A 16,422-nucleotide genomic window follows, 5' to 3' on the forward strand; every position below is an offset into this window, starting at 1 on the left:
GCCGGTTACGACAGAGCCTGGGCGCGAACCCAGGACTCTGATGGCACAGCTGGCGCTGCAGTACAGCGCCCTTAACCACTGCGCCACCCGGCATTTTCAATTAAATGTTCACCTACAGTTTCACCTAGCAGTATACAACTCCTATTGACACCTACAGTTTCACCTAGCAGTATACAACTCCTATTGACACCTACAGTTTCACCTAGCAGTATACAACTCCTATTGACACCTACAGTTTCACCTAGCAGTATACAACTCCTATTGACACCTACAGTTTCACCTAGCAGTATACAACTCCTATTGACACCTACAGTTTCACCTAACAGTATACAACTCATATTGACACCTACAGTTTCACCTAACAGTATACAACTCCTATTGACACCTACAGTTTCACCTAACAGTATACAACTCATATTGACACCTACAGTTTCACCTAACAGTATACAACTCCTATTGACACCTACAGTTTCACCTAGCAGTATACAACTCCTATTGACACCTACAGTTTCACCTAGCAGTATACAACTCCTATTGACACCTACAGTTTCACCTAGCAGTATACAACTCCTATTGACACCTACAGTTTCACCTAGCAGTATACAACTCCTACTGACACGTAGTATTGCATCATACCACTTTTCAACATCAATGAGCTGTAAAGTCAACCTCTAACGTCACATTATTGTTAAGTTATGCAGACCTGGGTCAAATAAAAGATAGGTATTGTAACGGCGTTCGTCTGTAGGAGGAAGAGAAGCGGACCAAAGCGCAGCGTGGTGGTTGTTCATTGTATTTATTGACGAAACTATACATGAACAAACTAACGAAAACAAAACAAGAAACGTGAGAACTCAAAACAGCCCTGTCTGGTGCAAAACACAATAACAGGAACAATCACCCACCAACAAACAGTGAAACCCAGGCTACCTAAGTATGATTCTCAATCAGAGACAACTAATGACACCTGCCTCTGATTGAGAACCATACTAGGCCGAAAACATAGAACTGACCCAAAACATAGAAAAACAAACATAGACTGCCCACCCAACTCACGCCCTGACCATACTAAATAAATGCAAAACAAAGGAAATAGAGGTCAGAACGTGACAGGTATTTGTATTTAAACATTTTATTTTCTCTGATTTTAATATTTTCTTAAAGAAATACTCAGCTCCAAAACAACCCCGGTTTTAACAGTATTTGAAATACTATTTTAAACTTATTTGTAAAGATTTTTTTGACAAATCTTTTGTCTGATCTCTTTAATTTCATTTAATTGTCTAATGTGCGGGCATGGCAGGACAGATTTCCCTGGTGACCAAAGAATGAAATTCAAGAGTGGCTGGTTTTACAAGATCCTTGTTCATTGTAAAGGGACTCAGTTTACAAGATTATTGTTCATTGTAAAGGGACTCAGTGTCCAATTTCAAGCATAACTGAGTGTACGCTGGCCTCAAGTATTGCAAAATTGGAGAGATAAAACTGTCCCGTTCCCTGGGTTCGGAACTGCAAAGAATGTGCTTGAGATGTAAACACACCACCTCAAAAAGAGAGTGACGTTAACAGGAAGTGCTAACATTAGTTGGTTAGCTTAAGTTTAGACATGTAAAATGACTACTTAGGGCAGGGGTGTCAAACTCATGCCATGGAAGGCCTAGTGTCTGCGGGTTTTTGATTTTTCCTTTCAATTAAGACCTTGACAACCAGGTGAGGGGAGATATTTACTAATTAGTGACCGTAATTCATCAATCAAGTAACAGGGAGGAGCGAAAACCCACAGACACTCGGCCCTCCGACCGAGTTTGGGAAACCCTGGGTTAAGGTAAGGGTTAAGGTTAGGTAAAGGTTAGCTTAAGTTGAGATATTTGGGCAAAAGTGGCGCCCTAAGATGATTTCGAACTCAGCACCTTTGGCTACAAAAAGAGGGTGGTTCACACCAATCTGCCTCTTAGCAAGCGCTTAACACTATTTGATTGTGCCACTGTTCTTGTGCAACCGAGGAGGAGCCAATCGTAGTACGTTGTTGTTCCTCCCAGGAATAGGACTGTTGTCATGTCTGATTGATCGGAGCAACGCCATGTCTACTTCGGAGTAACGACTTGGAGCGTTCACGTGCTTGGAAAGAGCTTCTCATCATTGACCATGAAATTGCAGCCATATTTGTTGACATTTTCAGTGATGCGTGACATCAGAGTTCAGCATGTGGGAAAGCTTGGATTCCAGAGATAATACCAGAGTTTCTTAGTTGTAATTACGAGTTGGGGGGGTGTATGCGTGCATTTTTCCCAGTAGGATGGATTTATTTACGAGTTCCCAACATCATGTGAACACGGCATGTTTTAGACCTAAAACAACTCTCCTAATGACTCATTCACTGTCTCGATAGCGAGTCACAGAGACGAATCTTTACTCTTAGTCACTACAAAAATGTACTAATTGTTTGCGAATCGCACATCACTAATAAGCTAGACATACTGAGTAAATTTAACTAGCGAAATTATTCAGGCTGTACTAGTCACAGTATAGTTTTCATTGGCCGCCATTAAGTATAAATACTATCAAAAATGAAATCTATAGCTGAAGATAATATTAACATTTTTAGACTGTTGGGAAAGCCTTCAAGGTGAAGCTGGTTGAGAGAATGCCAAGAGTGTGCAAAGCTGTCATCAAGGCAAAGGCTGGTTACTTTGAAGGATCTCAAATACAGTATAAATATATTTTGATTTGTCGAAACAATTTGTGGTTACTACATTATTCCATATGTGTTGTGTTGATGTCTTCACCTTTATTCTACAATGTAGAAAATAGGGGGGAAAAAACTTGAATGAGTAGGTGTGTCCAAACTTATGACTGGTACTGTATATAAAGTGTAATATTGGGATGCAAACTCAAAATGTAAGACATTATAATTGTGTATCTGACATGGTACAGGTGTATTATTGTTTTAAGCCCATAACCATGTGTGTGAGGTGTAAACTTTGTTGCAAAGTAGAATTTCTTAAGACTACCAAGAATCACTCTGTGTGGCCCTTGTTTGTATTATTATGAGTAAGTACATCAATGCTCCCATTTGTCCATGTTTCTTGGAGATCCTTTGAATGGTAATGTTTTGAGATACTGTCAACTCATTCTGTGGTATAAGCACATTCATAGTTCTATAACACCTAATGTCACTTTACTTAAGGTGTCTATGCACCCTCTATAAGGGCATATGACATGGTTATGATGCCCATCTTTCCATTCACTGTGACAGAGAGGTTGTAAATGAGATAACACCCTGCTATAACATCTGGTATGTAGACTCTTATGTAGTATGTAATAATACATGACATAAGTTGTCAGGCAGACTGTATAGTAGCAGTTGTAATTAATAGTTGACATTAGAGCGCACGTCAACGGTATGTTCAGTCATTTTTAACACTCATTATAACCTGTGTTATAACATCTCATGCTATTTAAAACTACTTATGACAGCTGTTATATACATATACATAATGTGTTATATGGCTGTTATAAAAGGCTTTATGAATGCATGCATAAGGACACCTACAGTAAAGTGTTACCAATAATACTTTTTTGGTGTAGGAATTGTACATCTGTGTCCCGGAGTGATTATTGATCTGAGCTAGCAGCTGGTAGTCCTGATCACCAATTAACACTGTCTGTCACTCCAGCAGCATCACCGGTGGTCCTAATAACCCATTAACACTGTCTGTCACTGGTCCTAATAACCCATTAACACTGTCTGTCACTCCAGCAGCATCACTGGTGGTCCTAATAACCCATTAACACTGTCTGTCACTCCAGCTGCATCACTGGTGGTCCTAATAACCCATTAACACTGTCTGTCACTGGTCCTAATAACCCATTAACACTGTCTGTCACTACAGCAGCATCACTGGTGGTCCTAATAACCCCTTAACACCGTCTGTCACTGGTCCTAATAACCCATTAACACTGTCTGTCACTACAGCAGCATCACTGGTGGTCCTAATAACCAATTAACACCGTCTGTCACTGGTCCTAATAACCCATTAACACTGTCTGTCACTACAGCAGCATCACTGGTGGTCCTAATAACCCATTAACACTGTCTGTCACTGGTCCTAATAACCCATTAACACTGTCTGTCACTACAGCAGCATCACCGGTGGTCCTAATAACCCCTTAACACTGTCTGTCACTGGTCCTAATAACCCATTAACACTGTCTGTCACTCCAGCTGCATCACTGGTGGTCCTAATAACCCCTTAACACTGTCTGTCACTGGTCCTAATAACCCATTAACACTGTCTGTCACTACAGCAGCATCACTGGTGGTCCTAATAACCCATTAACATCGTCTGTCACTGGTCCTAATAACCCATTAACACTGTCTGTAACTCCAGCAGCATCACTGGTGGTCCTAATAACCCATTAACACTGTCTGTCACTCCAGCAGCATCACCGGTGATCCTAATAACCCATTAACACTGTCTGTCACTCCAGCAGCATCACCGGTGGTCCTAATAACCCATTAACACTGTCTGTCACTCCAGCTGCATCACTGGTGGTCCTAATAACCCATGAACACTGTCTGTCACTCCAGCAGCATCACCGGTGGTCCTAATAACCCATTAACGCTGTCTGTCACTCCAGCAGCATCATCGCTGGTCCTAATAACCCATTAACACTGTCTGTCACTCCAGCTGCATCACTGGTGGTCCTAATAACCCATGAACACTGTCTGTCACTCCAGCAGCATCACCGGTGGTCCTAATAACCTATTAACACTGTCTGTCACTCCAGCAGCATCACTGGTGGTCCTAATAAACCATTAACGCTGTCTGTCACTCCAGCAGCATCATCACTGGTCCTAATAACCCATTAACACTGTCTGTCACTCGAGCAGCATCACTGGTGGTCCTAATAACCCATTAACACTGTCTGTCACTCCAGCAGCATCACCGGTGATCCTAATAACCCATTAACACTGTCTGTCACTCCAGCAGCATCACTGGTGGTCCTAATAAACCATTAACGCTGTCTGTCACTCCAGCAGCATCATCACTGGTCCTAATAACCCATTAACACTGTCTGTCACTCGAGCAGCATCACTGGTGGTCCTAATAACCCATTAACACTGTCTGTCACTCCAGCAGCATCACCGGTGATCCTAATAACCCATTAACACTGTCTGTCATTCCAGCAGCATCACCGGTGGTTCTAATAACCCATTAACACTGTTTGTCACCGGTGGTCTAGTCTAGTCTAGTCTAGTTAGGTTCTTTCCACTAGTCCAGGGGCAGACAGATGATGACTGTTTGTTGTTTTTGGATGATAGATTAAGTAAAGAGAAGGGAAATATGTGGGTTATATGGTCTGATTAAACTGTCCACAGGTCACTGGGTTTCCATTGGGCAGAGAGAGTATCATCAACCCAAACCAGATGTCCTTATGGACTGTGTTTTCTTAGCTGATGTCACTGGTGATGATCTGAGAGGTTTGGTCTGGGGTCTGGGAATGGTGGGAGCATTCTATGAAGCTGCTCCACACAAGCAGTTCAGACAATCTAGCCACCTAGCTACTATGGCAACATAATAGATATTTGACTTCAAAGATTTGCACTGACCGTGATCCGAAGACCACATGATATAACACGAAAAGGAGCATTAGCATAAAACATATTTTTATCGAACAATACATAAACAATACAAAAACACATAAACAATACACAACATTGGCCCAGATTTCCAAATGTTCAACTATTTATGAAAAGACCTTGATGATTTTTCAGGAGGTGGACCGAAATCTGTCAGAGCTCTCAAACCACTGTATGTGTGTGTAAGTCTTTGGAGGGGTCGGACAAAAAGCACAAGACAAGGAGCAGTTGGACATCCATGGATATAGCACAATGAAGTGGACCTCTTCTTCTTCTTCAAACAGGGGTCACGGATGGCGGACAGAAAAGGAAGCAGAAAAGATGCAGGACAGAGGACAATCTGAGTGAACCCTGCACACATTGTAAAGCCATCACAACAGAGCCTGTGAGTCAGTAGCGCTCCTGGGAAAAAGAAGGAAGAACACAGGAGAAGAGGAGCAGAGACGGAGGGAGCACATGGAATTCCAAAGGTAAACGAGAGGACAGTCAGGGGACGGGACAGGCAGACTTCCAGAGCTCTACCTGCAGATGTAATCTAGGATCTGTTCCTCTGCTCTGCCAGTCACCATCACCACTGTCTGAGGCTGAGGGCTGTGCTTCTGCTTGTGCTTCTGAAAAGCACTCTGTAACAACTGTTGATGTAAAAAAAAGAACAGCTTTAGAAATCCATCTGATAATTGATGAAAGGGTGGGGGATGTCAGGGTCTGCATGGTACTGAACTACTGCTGATTCTTCCTAAAGGATTGCCTTTCTCCCATGATTCAGCCAGTACACTTCAGATCCATCAGTGTAATAGCACAATATGTTGAACATCAATAACATGAACATCCAGCACGTATTGATGAGAGTGAAGGGCATACAGTCCAGGGAGGGTTCTAGAGTGGTGTTATGTCATGTTTAGGTGCTCTGAAGTCCGTGGAAGTTTCAGTAACGAGTCATTTGTGTTTCCAGAGCCCAAGTAGTGCACAATATAGGGAATAGAGTGCCATTTGGGCTACAGCCGTTGAAAGAGCTGTCCTCCTCTGCCTGTTCATTATAATGCCCAGTAGTTTAAGGATAGATATTAACTAAATGGTCATGAGTTTATATATCATCCCATGTTTCATGGACTTTTTGCTGCCACATCCTCCCTTAACACACATATCAAATCCTCCATGGTCTTAAATACACCATTGTGCTTTCAATATATACATATATATATATATATATATATATATACATGATACAAATATTGTATTCTTATTAAGTACACAACTGTAATTACAACTTTCATTTGAAGAATAGGCTAATTGAACTGATCCTTCACAAGAGTGTTGGATATTTATCCTCTGGATGTTTCTGGCCTTCAGGCGTTATCTTCTTACAGTTGTTTTTCTGTCTCTGTCTTTGTTCTGAAAGAGAGAAAACATCATCAGACCTCCTGGTTTTCACCCACTGAAGATGACTCCCTATCCCCTTAATAGTGCACTATTTTTGACTATGGCCCATAGGACTCTGGTCAAAAGTAGTGCACTATATAGGGAATAGGGTGTCGTTTGGGACGCAGTCTTAGATTAGATGCATGAAATGATGTAGCCCAGCTCTCCATTTCACCTTATTTTTCAGTCTGCAGTCACAATGACATCATTGTAATCTAGGCCAACAGAGTGAAAAATAAAGGGTTTGAATCAGAATGGGATGTTTAGCATTTGTCTGTTCTATCAAAACAGAGCACCCTTGATTTTGTCCTGTGGTTATTTCCTTGGGGTCCAGGTTGTCTGGCCAGGAAGCCAGCCCAGGGAGCAGAAAGCAGAGCCTCATATTTTCCCTTCTCACCTCTCTGTGTTTTGTGACACACCTGGCTTGCATTACGTCCATTCGCTTTGGTGAGCAGGTTGTAAGTTATTGGAATGGCATTGTTTCTTGAGTCAGAGCTAGGCCGTACCGTATGTGAGCTAAGTGGGAGCGGGAGCTGGAGCTCCTAATCAATGCTCCTGGAGTCAAATGGAGTCTAATCAGATTTCAAAACAAGCTCTGGTCAGTTTTCTTACTGAAGCTTTTGGGGAAATCTTATGGATGCTGACAGAATGTTAATACACTGAACAAAAATATAAACGCAACATGCAACAATTTCAAAGATTACAGTTCAAATAAGGACATTTGTCAATTGAAATAAATTCATTAGGAGATAATCTAGGGATTTCACATGACTGGGAATACAGATATGCATCTGTTGATCACAGATACCGTTTAAAAAAAGGTTGGGGCGTGGATCAGAAATCCAGTCAGTATCTGGTGTGACCGCCTCATGCAATGTGACACAACTCCTTCGCATAGAGTTGATCAGGCTGTTGATTGTGGCCTGTGGAATGTTTTCCAACTCCTCTTCAATGGCTGTGTGAAGTTGCTGGATATTAGTGGGAACTGGAACATGCTGTAGTACACATTGATCCAGAGTATCCCAAACATGCTCAATCGGTGACATGTCTGGTGAGTATGCAAGCCATAGAATAACTAGGACATGTTCAGCTTCCAGGAATAGTGTACAGATCCTTGCGACATGGGGCCATGCATTATCATGCTGAAACATGAGATGATGGCTGTATGCCATCTGCCCTGTACAGTTGAAACCGGGATTCGTCCATGAAGAGCACACTTCTCCAGCGTTCCAGTGGCCATCGTAGGTGAGTATTTGCCCACTGAAGTCGGTTGCGACGCCAAACTGCAGTCAGGTCAAGACCCTGGTGAGAACAACGAGCACTCAGATGAGCTTCCCTGAGACGATTTCTGACAGTTTGTGCAGAAATTCTTAGATTGTGCAAATCCACAGTTTCATCAGCTGGTCTCAGAGGATCATGCATGTGAAGAAGACGGATGTCCTGGGTTGGGGTTGTTACACGTGGTCTGCGGTTGTGAGGACGGGTTGGACGAACTGACAAATTCGGCTTATGGTAGAGAAATTAACATTAAATTCTCTGGCAACAGCTCTGGTGGACATTCCTGCAGTCAGCATGCCAATTGCACGCTACCTCAAAACTTGAGACATTTGTGGCATTGTGTTGTGTGACAAAACTGTACATTTTAGTGGCCTTTTATTGTTCCCAGCACAAGATGCACCTGTGTAATCATGCTGTAATCAGCTTCTTGACTTGCCACACCTGTCAGGTGGATAGACTATCTTGGCAAAGAGGAAATGCTCACTAACAGGGATGTAAACAAATTTGTGCACAACATTTGAGAGAAATATGCTTTTTGGGTGTATTGAACATTTCTGGGATCTTTTATTTCAGCTCATGAAACATGGAACCGTGTTGGTAACATGTTGCGCTTAAATTTTTGTTCAGAATAAATGTTCCTGGGGGTGATTTATACACCAACACAATTCTGTATTATGTAAGTCTCTCTGGATAAGAGAGTCTGCTAAATGACTCACTACTGTAAGTCTCTCTGGATAAGAGTGTCTGCTAAATGACTCACTACTGTAAGTCTCTCTGGATAAGAGAGTCTGCTAAATGACTCACTACTGTAAGTCTCTCTGGATAAGAGTGTCTGCTAAATGACTCACTACTGTAAGTCTCTCTGGATAAGAGAGTCTGCTAAATGACTCACTACTGTAAGTCTCTCTGGATAAGAGTGTCTGCTAAATGACTCACTACTGTAAGTCTCTCTGGATAAGAGCATCTGCTGGAATCTATTTCTGTTTTCTTTAGATGTGAACATCATTTGTTGAATAAATATTATTGTTATATTAAGGTTAAGGAGGTTTCATCTGCAGTAGTTAAATACGCCCTTCAAGGAGGCTTATCAATTATACACATTTCCCTTTTTGTATTGAAACAGTAGCCGATCTAAAATATTGATTTACTAAGCATGGATTTTGGACTAGTAACCGAAAGGTTGCAAGTTTGAATCCCCGAGCTGTCGTTCTTCCCCTGAACAGGCAGTTAACCCACTGTTCCTAGGCCGTCATTGAAAATAAGAATTAGTTCTTAACTGACTTGCCTAGTTAAATAAAGGTAAGACAAATACATCTACATGTTTTATCTCTATTCAATTTAATTTGTCTTTACAACGATCCTGTTGCTGATAATCTAATTACATTAATATGACGATTAATTTAAATGCGCTCATTTATTTAATGTGCATTTTAGGACTGACTCCTGTTTCGTGTTGAATTAGTCTTTAACTACTTCCATATGTCTGTCCATGATAAAATACCCAGTGAAGATCATTTGAATACAATACAAGGCATGAGGTAGAATACAGTCGCCGGAGCAGCAGCACTGCACAGCATTCAACTCTATGCTGCGTCACAAATGGAACCCTATTCACTTTATAGTGAGCGGACTCATAGGGCTCTGGTCAGAAGTAGTGCACTATGGGAAAAGGGTGCCATTTAGAGTACATACTATTAGTACTGCTCACAGCAGAGAGGGAACGCAGCAGTCAACAACAAGCTTCCTCTGAACACAAAACATTCACTTCAATTTTTTTTGATTGGTAACACTTTATCATAACTTTCATGAATAAGCATGATTATTAAACAATTTAATAAACTATTTATAAATAAGTATTTCAATATTGGTAAAAATTTAAAGTATTTATAATGGCTTACTCATAAACGTTTTTATGAAGTGTCACCAGCGCTTCTGAGTTTGCATTTGGTTTAATACTCAATATCTAGTATCCATTTAACTAAAGGTACTGGGCTGGACCAATGTTGCTGTAATGTTTTGGACCCTAAGGGGAAGCCTGGTTTGTAATGGGAGTGTTCACTGCCAAGCATCATCACTAGATCCCATGGAGCCAAGATCCCTGGCATTCTAACCTTGATATGGAGACTATAGATTTACTGGGTTTTTCCACTTTATAATTCTGTAAATCTAGAGCTAGAACATACAGTATTCATAAATGCTGGCCATGCTCTGTCTAAATGGAATAGAGAGTATAGTATGAAGTTTGATAAAGTACACTCGATAGGCATGATATGGCTGAGGCATGTAGTCTCCTACACAGTAAGTCATAGCTGTAGCTTAAGCATGTATGACTTTATTTTCATACATTTTCTGCCTCAGTTGAGGGTAACAACACTTGTGAAAACCTTGAAGAGACAATGATGTTTTACTTTATACAGTGTTCTCTCTCTACAGTCTACAATAGCTCATTAGCCCACTCTGCAGGTCTGGAAAGGTGTTGAAAAGACAAAACTGCACTCGTATTATATACTGAATAGTTCACATGTGCTTCATTTCATTATATTCTTCTTCTTTAGAAACAAAGAAACGAGTGGCTGCTGAAGGGTGTTTTTCTGGGAGAAATGCGCACTGGGACTGTGTCCCAAATGGCACCCTATTCCCTATATAGTGCACTACTTTTGACCAGAGCCCTATGAGTCCTGGTACAAAGTAAAGCACTTTAAAGGAAATGTGGTGCCATTTGGGACAGCCTTAATGGGAGAAAGGAGTGAGAGCTGTTATGGAGACCAGTTTTACTTTGAGCATCACATCAAAGAGCTAAAAGAGCTAGCTCAATCTGGTTCAAATACCAGCAGCAGAATGAATACAGCGTTCAGGACTGGATCAATCATTTAAAGGGCAATTATCTCATTAGCTGGTTTATTCTGTAGGATTCTAGCAATGTCCAAGTACTTCCAGGATACATTTATTCTGGATTCATTATTGGGATATATGGTCAGAATCTGTTTTCATATGTCTATGTTTCCAAAAGTCCAAATCCAATGACCAATTATACTGTTGTAAAACTTTTATAGTCGCTGAACTTTGAATTAAAACCATTCACAGCATTATAAATCTGAAATATTTCTTCATGCATTGGATAAATATGATTCCTTCCTGATAGTGAAGAGTATTTTCACATTGTCATCCTCTTTCTGATGTTTAGCTGCCTTAGTCAAACATTATATATTCCTTCTGTTGCAAATCTAATGCATATATTCTATACATTCATACATTCTAGTTATTGTTGAATGATACTATCACAATCCCTACCATTGGGTTCAACGATGAATGAATATCTTTATGCTGTGCATGGGACAACAAAAACATCATGCCTACAGTTTCTGTCAAATGGCACCCTGTTTCCTATATAATGCACTACTGTTGACCAGAGAACTATAGACTCTGGCACCCTGTTCCCTATATAATGCACTACTGTTGACCAGATAACTATGGACTCTGGCACCCTGTTCCCTATATAATGCACTACTGTTGACCAGAGCACTATGGACTCTGGCACCCTGTTCCCTATATAATGCATTACTGTTGACCAGAGCACTATGGACTCTGGCACCCTGTTCCCTATATAATGCATTACTGTTGACCAGAGCACTATGGACTCTGGCACCCTGTTCCCTATATAATGCATTACTGTTGACCAGAGCACTATGGACTCTGGCACCCTGTTCCCTATATAATGCATTACTGTTGACCAGAGAACTAGGGACTCTGGCACCCTGTTCCCTATATAATGTACTACTGTTGACCAGAGCACTATGGACTCTGGCACCCTGTTCCCTATATAATGCATTACTGTTGACCAGAGCACTATGGACTCTGGCACCCTGTTCCCTATATAATGCATTACTGTTGCCAGAGCACTATGGACTCTGGCACCCTGTTCCCTATATAATGCACTACTGTTGACCAGAGCCCTATGGACTCTGGCACCCTGTTCGCTATATAATGCACTACTGTCGACCAGAGAACTATGGACTCTGGCACCCTGTTCGCTATATAATGCACTACTGTTGACCTGAGTACTATGGACTCTGGCACCCTGTTCCCTATATAATGCATTACTGCTGACCAGAGCACTATGGACTCTGGCACCCTGTTCCCTATATAATGCACTACTGTTGACCAGAGCACTATGGACTCTGGCACCCAGTTCCCTATATAATGCATTACTGTTGACCAGAGCACTATGGACTCTGGCACCCAGTTCCCTATATTATGCACTACTGTTGACCAGAGAACTATAGACTCTGGCACCCAGTTCCCTATATTATGCACTACTGTTGACCATAGGCTGTCATGTAAAGTACTTAAGTACAAATACTTTAAAGTACTACTTAAGTAGTTTTTGGGAGTATCTGTACTTTTACTTTTACTCCACTACATTCCTAAAGAAAATAATGTACTTTTTACTCCGTACATTTTACCTGACACCCAAAAGTACTCCTTACATTTTGAATGCTTAGCAGGACAGGAACATGGTCTAATTCACGCACTTATAAAGAGAACATCCATGGTCATCCCCTACTACCTCTGATCTGGCAGACTCACTAAACACAAATGCATCTTTTATAAATGATGTCTGAGTGTTGGAGTGTGCCCCTGGCTATCCATACATTTTAAAAACAAGAAAATGGTGCCATCTGTTATGCTTAAAATAAGAAATTTGAAATAATTTCTACTTCTACATTTTCTTTTGATACTTAAGTATATTTAGAACCAAATACTTTTAGACTTTTACTCAGGTGGTATTTTACTGTGTGACTTTCTATTAAGGTTTACCTTTACTCAAGTATCACAATTGGGTAAATTTTTCACCACTGGGAATAGGGTTCCATTTGAGACAGGGACTCAGAGTTGTAACGGCAAAGTGGTTAACAGCAGAAGGAATGAGGAGGAGAACAGCCTCAGATTAAGGCATGATGCACATCTACATCATTCACCCAGTACTGAGATTCACATGTCTCCAGCAGTCCTCAAGACAATTGAAATACTATCTCCAGATTTGACTATTTTGGCTGACTGTATGCTTGTAGTAGTTACTTTGTCCAGGGTATTTGTGACTTACCTGACTACTCATTCACATTGCTCCGGCCAAACACCAGGCTCACTATCATTTCTTCTCCAAGATGAACGTATGCAGTGATCGACAGAGCAGCGTAACTAAATTCAGGATGAGTCGTCAGGCAAATTTGTGAGTACTGCATGGATGAATTCTTACGGGTTAGCTCATTTATACTTTGATGATACACAATTCTCTACCGCTCACTTTCCACCTGGAGTAATGATCTTGTCCAGTTCACAAGGTTCAAACCAACGGCTTAGTCCTCACTGTTTTCTCTTGACGTCAACAATCAGTCCTCATCTAGGACACTCATCCTGGGGCTGATGCAGGTCCTGCGTGGCTCAGTTGGTAGAGCATGGTGCTTGTAATGTCAGGACCGTGGGTTTGAGTCCTGCTGGACCCACCCATAACAACATGTATGTACGCACTACTGTAGGTCACTTTGGGAAAAAAGTGCCTCCTAAATGGGATATATTATGCAGGTCTAATGTAATGAGAGTTGAGGTTGTACTTCAGTGTTTCTGCTCTGACTGATCCCATCGACTCCACCAGTGGTAGGGAACAGAAGTGTAGATTTCACACTGCGGGGAGGCTGCCACATGTCAACCATTCCCACATAAATTAGCTTAGATGTGCTACGGTCAGGTTAGGATGAAATTGGCTCCTTATTAATAACTACAGTATTATAGTATTACACTGATTTGAACGAGAAGGCAGCATTGAAGAGGGTGAATATATCCAAGTGTTTCCTTAACTTTTTTCCATAACCTACCTAATTAATTCAACATATTCTTATGATCAAACTAATGATAGTTTGGTGACAGTTTGAACTGATATAGACTATCTATAGGGGACTATGCAAATAACATGGGGCCAAAACCCAGCCTTTAGCCATGAGGAGTTCGGCCACAAGACGCAGCCCACAGTGAAATTCTCATTTTCTCAATGACAGATTGACCTGAAATAAGAACCCAGAACTAGCTCTAAAATAGTTTGTTTGGAAGTTGAAAGGCCACTTAAAGGGACTCCATGAACGGCCTAGTTAAGTTATTTTTCTCTGGGAGGATTTCAACCAATAAGACCCTTGACATCCACACCATACCACTCTCCTGTCAGTCATACAGTAGCTCTGCCCCTCCAGTGGCACTCACCATTTTCCTCTGCTTGCTGAGGCAGAAAGTACAGATGTGTTTGGGCTGGTTCTCTGAGCCCCGGCCGGGCGAGGGGCTGAGACTGTGGAGGGTATGGTGGTGGAATGGGGGTGTGGAGGTGTGGCACGGCTGCCCATCCCCACACGCCTCGCCCACCAGCAGTACATTACCCAGGTGGGAGATGTAGCTGGACGCCAGCCGCAGAGTCTCGATCTTGGACAGCTTCCTGTCAGCTGGCTCGGTGGGGATGAGGGTCCTCAGGGCAGTGAAGGCTGTGTTCACGCTGTTGGTGCGGTCCCTCTCTCGAGCGTTTGCCACGTTCCGCTGCCGCACCTCCACCACCGGGGCCCCTGCCACCATCGGGGGCCCCGCCAGCCTCCCGGCAACTCCGCAGAACTTCCTCTTCCTGCTTCCCACCTTGATCTGAAACCCGTTGGAGCCGCCGTTGAGACGGAAGGAGGACTTCTGGGAGTCGGAGCCCGAGCTCTCGCTGCCGCCGTTCTCCTCCTCGTCCTCTGACATCATGCTGATGTCGGAGAAGAGGAAGCGGCTTGGGGGAGCCGTACGCACCATCGTAAAAGACATCAGTCCAGATCTACAAGACAGGTGGGAGACTCCTCTCTCATATAGAGAGACCTGTAGAAAGACCAGATCCCCCAGTACTGTAGATCCTCTACTTAATCCTTGGACATGAGGACAAAAGAGATCAAGACACTCAGATTAATTAAATCACTATTTGATATCTCTCACTCTTTCTCTGCTTCTCTCCCCTTCTCTCTTCCTCTCTCTTTCTCTGTCTCACTCTCTCACCTCTCTCTCTTTCTCTGTCTGTCTGTCTCTCTCTCTTAAGGTGGACCCCTCCTTCACTCCTGGCTGGCTATATTGTGAGCGTCTGTTTCCTCTGAGTTCCCCTCAGTGTGCTGTTAGCCTCCCTCTGCCTCTACACAGATACACGTGTGATTTTTGTCTGAGTGTCTCCGTATGGCTGTGCTTTATAGGCGGTGGGAGGGCCTGCTGCTCCGCTCTACTCTACTCCCCCCTCTGCTCTATGTAGGCGGTGGGAGGGCCTGCTGCTCTGCTCTGCTCTGCTCTACTCCCCCCTCTGCTCTATAGAAATCTCAGAGATAGAGTTAGACTCTCTCAGTGTCTGGGCTGGACAGGGGTTGGACTGGGGCTGGGAAGATGAAAAGAAACGTGGTCTGTATGATGATGAAAACAAATACATGTGATAGACAGTCACTGAACGCCGGATGGTAAGGTCCACTACTTTATGCTCTCTCTCTCTCTCTCTCTCTCTCTCTCTCTCTCTCTCTCTCTCCTCTCCTCTCCTCTCCTCTCCTCTCCTCTCCTCTCCTCTCCTCTCCTCTCCTTCTCCACTTCACCATCTACACAGAAGCCTATTGATTTCATGTCAACTGTTTCACACCTCTCGTTCTCAAATAGCACAACAGCACAGTTCTGGACTATTGTCTTCATCTCAGTGTTCTACGGTATGAGGAAGCACTGCCTTGACTGATTTGACTAGCGTGGCACTAACGTGAGGTTAGGGCAACACGAGACGGCTGTTGAAAGGTAATATCACAAATGTATAATTTGTCAAGTTACACAATGTTTCAGTCAACCTTCATCTTTCTTATTTATTCATAATATTTATTCTGTGAAATTGACAGCGGAAAAGTAGCCAACAGTCAGCGCCATGGTTGATTAACAGGAAGTGCTAGAGGCAATAAAGTTGGGAGGAGGAAGTGGACGGACGGGAGAATACTGCAGCCAGGTGGACCTGACAGAATGCCTATGCTACTATTACATAGACATGCAGTAGCAGGATT

The 16,422-nt window shown here is 42.5% G+C and overlaps 1 protein-coding gene across 2 annotated transcripts; it reads right to left on the minus strand.

Annotated features, from left to right (window-relative positions):
- Positions 1 to 5,657: 5,657 nt before the first annotated feature.
- Positions 5,658 to 15,556, minus strand: LOC139405692 (basic helix-loop-helix transcription factor scleraxis-like). 2 transcript variants are annotated; one of them, XM_071148115.1, is made up of 2 exons: positions 14,594 to 15,556; positions 5,658 to 7,036 (listed from the first exon to the last, which is right to left on the minus strand). In XM_071148115.1, the coding sequence occupies exons 1-2, from the start codon at positions 15,176 to 15,178 to the stop codon at positions 6,998 to 7,000; spliced, it is 624 nt and encodes a 207-aa protein (XP_071004216.1). In that variant the 5' UTR covers positions 15,179 to 15,556; the 3' UTR covers positions 5,658 to 6,997. The 2 variants fall into 2 exon arrangements, with proteins under 2 accessions (XP_071004216.1, XP_071004215.1); XM_071148114.1 differs by having other exon boundaries at positions 5,733 to 6,276; positions 14,594 to 15,531.
- Between the last annotated feature and the right edge of the window lie 866 nt (positions 15,557 to 16,422).

The sequence above is a fragment of the Oncorhynchus clarkii genome, chromosome 3 (genome assembly GCF_045791955.1).
Source record: "Oncorhynchus clarkii lewisi isolate Uvic-CL-2024 chromosome 3, UVic_Ocla_1.0, whole genome shotgun sequence".
NCBI classification, from domain to species: Eukaryota; Metazoa; Chordata; class Actinopteri; order Salmoniformes; family Salmonidae; genus Oncorhynchus; species Oncorhynchus clarkii.

Coding starts and splice junctions, on each gene's coding strand:
- LOC139405692 (XM_071148114.1), bottom strand. CDS start 15,178: ATGTCTTTTACGATGGTGCGTACGGCTCCCCCAAGCCGCTTCCTCTTC. Junction 6,277..14,593: donor TCAGCAAGCAGAGGAAAATG/GTGAGTGCCACT, acceptor TTACATCAACAG/TTGTTACAGAGTGCTTTTCA.